Source organism: Halichoerus grypus, chromosome 3 (genome assembly GCF_964656455.1).
Source record: "Halichoerus grypus chromosome 3, mHalGry1.hap1.1, whole genome shotgun sequence".
NCBI classification, from domain to species: Eukaryota; Metazoa; Chordata; class Mammalia; order Carnivora; family Phocidae; genus Halichoerus; species Halichoerus grypus.
The window spans coordinates 98,315,339-98,323,477 of NC_135714.1; the positions used below are offsets into that span (position 1 = coordinate 98,315,339).

The window sequence follows — 8,139 nt, forward strand, 5'->3', positions numbered from 1 at the left end:
TAACTAGGTGCTTAGCTCTGTATTTGAAGATAGCTATAGGAAACAATGTAATATAGCAGCCGAACTGCTTTCAAGGTCAACCAAAATTCACGGGTATTTAAATGAGAATTTAGGGATGCCAGAAACCTTCATTCTGTTCAATGACTACTACTGAGTACATATCATTCAGTTTGGGGATAGGATAAAAAAGCATGCATGAATGTCATGCATGGAAGTAGTTCCATCAACATGCCTGTTGACCGGCACAGATGGCCAATCTAAGTGAATCCAAATTTATTTTAAATTTAAAAACATGTTAAATGTTTCTACAGAACTGTTTCATGGGGTCCTGAATCACATACAGTACTCATTTTACACTTACAGAGTGTAACAAAAGGGATAAAAGCAAAGTAACAGCTTCTAGCTAAAAGAAAAAAAAAATCCTAGCTATAAAGTTAAAATGTCTGCAATAAGTTTTTACCACAACCATATGAATCACACTGGGTTTAGAAGTTTGGAATTTTTATAATCAACTACTGTCTAATCTCTCAATCTTAAATCTCTAGTTAATGCCACCAAATATAAGCCCAAACAGGAACCTCTGACTACACACAAGCTCTTAGATCATATTCTTTAAACTGACAACTTTCAGCACTTTATACTTAATGAGGGCCTGTACTACTCTTAAATATTTTACACTTTCGTTTTCCAACTTTTACTCAACATAAACTCTTAGAAATATGTAAGAATATATATACACATACATGTCATAGAAAGTGGTCAGCCTATTGTCAACATCAACTATAATATAAAAACCGTAACTAATATATAGAGTTTCAGATGATCTAAATTTTACACGGAACAGTGTAACTTTGAGAAATGAGGATTGTAATCCTGTGCTACTTGGGAGAAAAAGTAATGTGAAAAGAAAATTAAATGTAACCCCTTCCATTTAACTTCCAATAAAATGTTACTTTCAAAGATTTGGCAGGCTCTGAGTGAAGTGTTCTTATGTATGACTACTTAAAAAGATCACCAAACTATCCTAAGTTTCTGTCTTTAAAGGGAGAGAAGGAAAAAAAGAAGAGGACACTGATGTTGATTTGTAAGACAAATCACTTTTTTCTTTCAACTACTAATAATCTGCCTACAGAACATCTCCAAAGAACAGCCTGACACACTGAAAAAAATCAGCCCAGCTCTCCTGCCCACTCCCCATTCAATGGGGGCAGAAAAGTGGAAGTGTGCAAGGGTGAAAGGAAACTAGGGACAGATGGCCTCGGAGTAGCAGGTGACCTTTGAAAACTGGGGGCCCACAACAATCAATAATTCCAGATCTAGATGGCCTTAGTGCCTCACCCCAAACTCGCAGGAAACTGTCCTTTGAAAAGAAACCACTTTTCTTTTCAGGGTTTATCCTCCGGTTGCTCCAGATTCAGATTTTGAAGGAAGACAGCCAAAGCGGGGAAGAGGACTTTAAAAGGAGGGCGGAGTAATTAAACAGAAGAGATAAGATTTGCCCTAAGCTATCGCCTCTGTCCAAAACCCCCGAAAGTGATGAAATTGACACAAACTCGTTTAGGAGAAACTGCCTTAAAAAGAGCCCCTTCTAAAATCCCAAAGTAATACACCGTAAGAGAATAAAGGAAGACAAAAATATCAGTCCATTTTCAATGAAGCATCCCTCTGCCCCCCGACCCCCGCTGGGCGCCACCAGCCAGCACCCAGCCCCGCGCCCCCAAGGGAAAGTGGGAAGTGGGGGGATGCTGAAGGGACTACCTTGTTTTGTCTCCAAAGGGCAACATAGCAAACATAGGAAGTTCGAAGTGCAGACCATGCGGCCTCCGCAGACTCTGGACTCCGGGAGGCGCCGGGGGGCGACGACGTGCCCAGGTGAGGCGGTGACTCGAAGCCTGCTCCCTTACCGACCCCGCCACCGTGCCGCTGCCCGCCGCCGCCCGCTCGCTCCGCGCTGCGCCGCCCCCTGGCGGGGAGCGCCCGGCAGAGCGGAGGCCGAGCGCCGGCGGGTGGGAGCCCAGCGCCGTGCCCCGGCCGGCCGCTCCACCATCACCGCCTGGAGTGCGCTTTCCTGGCGGCCAAGGCAGCCAGCGCCAGCTGCCCGACGGCCGCTGCCTGGAGGCGGCGGCGGCGGGTTCGGGACTCTTCTCCAAAGAGGCGCGTCCTGGAGTCAGTCTGAGTCCGCGTGTAGAGAAGCCTTTGCACGCGCCAGCGGCTTCTCACCAACTCCTCAGGCTTCAGGGCATCCGCCCGCCTCCACTCTCCGCTCCAGCTCCTCCTTCCTCGGCTTCAACCTCAATTCCTCCCCAACTCTACGGGAGCGTTTCCCACGCGCGCCCCAACTGCCCCCCGGGCAGCCACCTCCCAAAGGACAGGCGCCCTCCTCCCCGCCCTCGGCAGCGGCCGCCCCGGCGCTTGGCTCTCGACCAGGAAGAGCTGGCCTCTGGGGTCGGCTGGGGCCGCGCGGGACCCGTCAGCCCCCCGCTGTCGGCTCCCGCCGCGCCTCCCCAGCGCCCTTTGTGTGCGCGCCGCGAACCCCTCTGCGGAGCCCTTTCAGCGGCCCCGCCTTGGGAGCAAGAGAGAGTGAAAGGAAGCGCCGGGCCAAGCAAGGGACTGGAAAGGGGCAAAAGGCGACAGCACTTACTCTGGGAAGATTCCGGCATGTTGCTGCCTTTGGGCTCCTCGTGGTCTCGCCCCTACCCCGACTTCCCCGCCCCGCCAAGGGCCAGGGCGAGGGGGGACGGGGGAGGAGCGGAGCTGCTGGGACCGAGTTGGAAATGGTGCTTCCGGAGCCGCAGGGAAGGGGCTCAAAAACTGTTTTGGTTTCGCTAAGGAGATTTAGGGGGACTAGGAGGCTAAAGAAGGGCTGGGGAAGGCCCGCGAGCGCGGATGTATGTAAATAATCTTGCTCTCAGGGAATACCGGGGCAGCCGGGGTGTGTGTGTGTGTGTGTGGGAGGGGGGGTCCGCATGTACATTTTTGCATTGAACTTTTTGAGCAAGTTGGATCCTACGCTTGGGCTTTTCGACTATACTAGCCATAAAGTCGAGGTCTCTACACCCTAACAGGACCAAAGACCTACTTCAAAAGCAAAGGGCCTGGGAACCGAGGTCGTTTAATGGTAAAGGAAGAGGAAAATTCAGTAAGGGAGAGAGATGAGCCCCCAGGTCACTCTCAGCGCCCCGGGTGGGTCTTCCAGGGGTCCTCTTCTTACCTGGTGGCTTTCCTAACAAAGTAAGAGAAGGTAAAGTCCCAGTGATCATCCAGCCACGCTTCCACGGAATCCTGGTCCCGCTGCAGCTTCGACTCCCCGGAGCCGGGGCTGGCCCGCTCCATGATCCGCGCCCAGCGTCTGTGCAGCTGGTTTGTGCCGTTTTCCACCCCAGCTGGGGTCTCTCCCTCGGAGGAGCCGGACTCTGCCCCGAGACCCTCCCCCTCCGCCTTGCTCCGGTCCGGCTGGCTTTCTGCGAAGCTGCTCCGGCACCCCGCCAGCCTCTTGCCGCGCCCCGCCTCTCCTGGTGATCACCGCTCCCAGGTGTGGCGGGTGGGGCAGGCGCAGCAGCCGCGCGTCCTCCCTGGGGTCGGGCGGAGACTGGGTCTCGCCGTCTGTCGGGTCCCCAGATTCCAAGGCGGCGGCGGAGGCAACTGGCGAGCTCTCCGGAAGCTAAGTGGCCACCGCTGGAAGGAGGCCACTCCGCCGCTGGGGTGCGCTGTGTGCTGAGCGGGTTCCAGGGGAGCGCGCAGAGGTGACTGTGGGTGTGTTCGCAGAGTGCCCCACAGTAAGAAAGGGAGAGTCGCGATGTGTGCGCCCATCCCAAGTCCTGAAAGCTGGGGTTAGGGGAACTTTCCACCAAAAGTAAGAGGTGCTGCTACCCTGGCGACTTTTCTCAGGTCTGAGTGAACAGTGACCGTCCGGCCTCGCTTTCCTCCCCAGGGCTTGGGTCTGGAAGGTGCAGGGATCGACCTTCCTGGGAGCCCAGGCCACCCGGGGGTGTGTGCCACGGATTTGCGGGTCCTGGTGGGTAACTTCCAACAAAGGCATTTCCGTAATTACTATGTTGTTAATAACCACAAATAACTATAAATTAGGCGTCTTTGCATCAAACATTCCCTTTTTATGACTGGAACAAGATTTTCTGGGAAAAGGAAAAGGTAAAACTGAAATAATCATCATGGTTTGTGTATGAAGTCAGAAGACAAGGGAGCCTCTGTACAATTAGGTTAGAGAGCACAGGCGCTACCCGGGGATAGTACAGAGCAGACTGGTTAGCCCAAGTTTTATTAGTCATTTATATTTAAATGGAATTAACACACACCCCACAAAAAAGTATCCGTTTCAAAGGGCTCAGCTTTCCTACTCTATTTTGTCCTATCCCAATCATGCTTTACAAAAAAGAATTGGTGTCTTCCTTTTGCTTTGTTCTCATCTCCATCTCCTTGTCCCGCAATTTGCAGTTTTAATAACGGTATTTTGCAATGACCTAATTTGGGGGCAGAATTAAATATGGAGTTGTATGTTTCACAACGTGTGAACGACACCATTAGCAGTGATATACCCATAGTGATTTAGCTGACATACTTTTAACAAAGTCCTTTCAAACTATTCTTGGCAAGAATGTTAGACATTACTCATAGAATGAGTATTACTACATAGAAATGCATAATTAAATTGATAATATAAGAACTTTAAAAAATGTCTTCCAATCCCCCAATGCAATGGTCTATCCTTCCTGCATTAAATAATTGTCCTTCTATAATTATAGTTTTTCTGAAACTTTACTGATGTATGCAAGTAACCACAAACCAACAAAAAGTAAGCAAAGCAGTAGAATGTGAAATAATGTGCAATAAATGATATCAGATTTTAAAATGCGAGTTCTGTGATCCTGATGTGTGATTACAGTGCTCTGAACTCAAGACTTTGTCCTCATTGCTCAGTTTTTCCCTGTGGAAATCCATGCATTTCTCCTAACAGAGGGTCAGTTATAATTTAAAACTATACTTTCCTACAAAAAATGAAGTGAATTTTTGGCTTGAATTGTTTGCTTCAGTTGGCTGCCTTCATTAAATAAACAAGCACTATCTAACTGTCCATTTTTCTCTTAACCTGAAAGGGTTAAATTATCAGAAACCAGAGAGTTTTCTGAAAAGTTACTGCAAGAAAAACAATCCGTGGATTCTGCCATTAGCGAGTCTGAATTCTGTGTTTGGCATGGCAGATTGGGGGTTCTTGTGAAGGCTGGTTATTTGAAGTGAACATTATCACAGTGGTTTGGGGGATGAGTTATTTCAAACTGTTCTAGTCTCCAGAGATCTCAGATAAAATTTGTAACAAACCTCTGTAACTTTAAAGTTCTTAAAGGTGACCTCATCCTGACCTCTTGTTTCCCAGCTCCATTTTATTTTTTATCCCTATCTGATAGATTTTTTAATGTTTTAACTTACTGGTATGGATTGCCCTAAGCATCTCCAATCTTGTTTTAGAATGAGTTGAAGATTGAGTAAATAATAAACATTATCAGGAAATAACTTTAAAAATGCTGTTAATGCTATTTACAACAGACAAATGTGCAATGGAGGCCTAACAGAAAGGCCTCCAATTCCCATCGTACTAGAATAAAACCCAAACTCTCTAATGTGGCTTACAAAGTTCTGCATGATTTAACTTTTACCTACCTCTACTGTTGAGGTTTTGATCATACAACTAGAAAAAAATAAATCAATGATGATCAAATTCTCAAAAAAAGGAATGTGAATTATAAGAGTCATGAAATCTTTCCTGACCTGCTTTTTTTAAATTCAAATCCCATACAGTATATTCTGTCCCCCTTGTAACCTTCCAGTGTATTCCAGGCTTGAGAAAATTAATATATTTGCACTTATAATGGGATCCAGTTTCCTCACTATTGAAGGGGGAAGACTAGAAGGTACATTGTGGTGTTGAAATGGAATTGGAGGTTAAAAATTAAATATGTGGGGTTGTGTGTGGGTGTGAGTTGTATCACGGGGAGAAATCCCACATGATGAAGAAATGCAGGCAGTTTCTAAGAGCTGTGGGTACCCTCCAGCTGACAGCCTACAAGGAGTTCCTGTCAGCAAGAGAATGAATCCCTCAGTCTTGCAAATACAAGGAACTAAATTCTGCTAACAACCTGTGTGAGTGCAGAAGTGGATATTTCCCCATTCGAGCCCCAGATGTGACCACAATCCCAGCCAATATATAGACTTGCAGCCTTGTAAGATGCTAAGACATTTTCATAATTGACAACTTAATAATAATGAGTCTTATAATCCATGAACATAGTAGATTTATCCATTTATTCCAGTCTTTTAAAATTTCTCCCAGTAATGTAGTTTTTAGTATATTTGTCTTACACATATTTTGTTGGATATGTCTCTGTATCTACTTCAGCTCTGTGACTGAGAAGTACTAGAAGCTATGACATTTCAGTAGCAATCAATACAGTTAGTACCCAGATTTTGGTTTCTAAAAACCATTCTTTAAAAGGAATCAGAAGTCTGTGGAGAAAAAATTCCAGGTCTAGGACACAGAAAGTATTAGATAAGCCTGGAAAATCTTGTTTTGCTAGAAAATTAGAAAGGCTTGAAACAATGGCAATGTATCAGAAGGACAGAGGATATATCTGCAGGGAGCTTCCAATGGACAAATCTAGAGCAATTTAAATATCAAAATTGGGATACAGTAATAGTAACAAATTTTAACAGCTGACTAAAATAAGAAACTGTAATTTCACTCTGGTATAAATAAATCACTAGATAAGTAAGTAAATAGGAAAGAAGAGAATGTTCCTTACAGTAGAATGCTAACTAATGAATACAAAAGGAATTATGTAGTAAGAGAATCATTAATGGTTACTAAAACTAATCAGTGAGAGTTTGATGATGAATGGAGTATCTCCTCATAAGTTTTTTATTAGTCATCATGGGGAAATAGTATCTTTACAATGGAGAGAACTTATGGATACCTTTCTAACCAAGTGATCAATTTAATATCACTTATACTGGGACAAACCAAGCATATACACCTCTAAATAGGATATTCTGAGAAGGACACAACATCACTTCTATGTTATTCCTGAATCTAAATCTAATCCTGAGGATCGGATTGAGGGATTTCCAAACAAACACACCCACTTTGAGGCACTTTGTACAAAATAACTGGCCCTTATGCTTCCAAGACTTCAAGGTCAAGAAAGACAAAGAAAGACTGAGGACCTAGTTATTTACTACTTTGTAACAATATTACCACAATTTTAGTGGCTTGAAACAACACACATTTGTCATCTCCCAGTTTTTGTGAATAAGGGGTCTAGGCTCCGCTAAACAGTGTCTTCCGCTCAGGGGAGGTCTCACAAGGCAACCGGGGGGCAGCCAGAGCTGCCTCATCTGAGGGTCAGTGGGAGAAGGATCTGCTTCCAAGTGCACTCAGGCTGTTGGCAGAATCCAATTCTTTGTGGTTGTAGAACCGAGGGATTCTTTTTCTTGCTGAGTTCTGGCTGGAGACCCTAACAGGCTGTTGGCTGGGAGCCCCCCTTTGCCTCAAGAAGCCACCTTCATTTCCTTGCCTTCATTATCCCACCATGACTGCCTGCTTCCTCGGAGCTAGCAAGGGAGAGAGACCCCAGTGAGACGGGACTATAATCTTATGTACATAACCATGCAATCACATACACATAATTACATATATCCCATCACCTTTGCCATATTCTGTTTGTTGGGAACAAGTCAAGCTTCTGCCTTCACACAAGGGGAGGGGAATCACAACAGGGTGTGAACACCAGGAGAAGGATCCATGGAGGCCACCTCAGGAATCCTTCTAGAATAACACTGTCATAAAGCATAGTGAGTGCAATGTAGCATGTGTCCAGTAGATATTTGTGGGGGCAATTTGAAAAAAAAAGTTTTCTTAAATTACTTTGGCAGTACTTTTGTGTATTGTATGTAAATATGTTAGCAATTGATCTTTGAGGAAGGGTTATTTCTTTTCATGGTCTTTGGAAGTCTTATCACACTTAATAAAATCACCTTTTACTCTTAGCAGCCCTGGGCTCATGTGAAATAGTTTTCTGAGGACAGTGTTGGAATACACGCTTCAAGCTGTTGCACAGCAGGGATCAGCTT

The 8,139-nt window shown here is 45.5% G+C and overlaps 1 protein-coding gene across 5 annotated transcripts in view; it reads right to left on the reverse strand.

Annotated features, from left to right (window-relative positions):
- The window catches only part of PDE5A (phosphodiesterase 5A), a 143,496-nt gene extending 139,835 nt beyond the window's left edge, over positions 1–3,661 (reverse strand). For 3 of the 5 annotated variants that reach the window (XR_013446442.1, XM_078069184.1, XM_036091774.2), the window contains exon 1: positions 3,212–3,661. Coding sequence is in view for 3 of the 5 variants with exons in the window: in XM_078069184.1 (XP_077925310.1) it covers positions 3,212–3,333 (122 nt within the window). In the remaining 2 variants the exon portion in view is untranslated. Of the gene's footprint in view, positions 1–1,758; positions 2,374–2,641; positions 2,835–3,211 lie in introns of those variants that run through there. The other 2 variants (XM_036091779.2, XM_078069185.1) reach the window with 2 other exon arrangements.
- Positions 3,662–8,139: the final 4,478 nt, after the last annotated feature.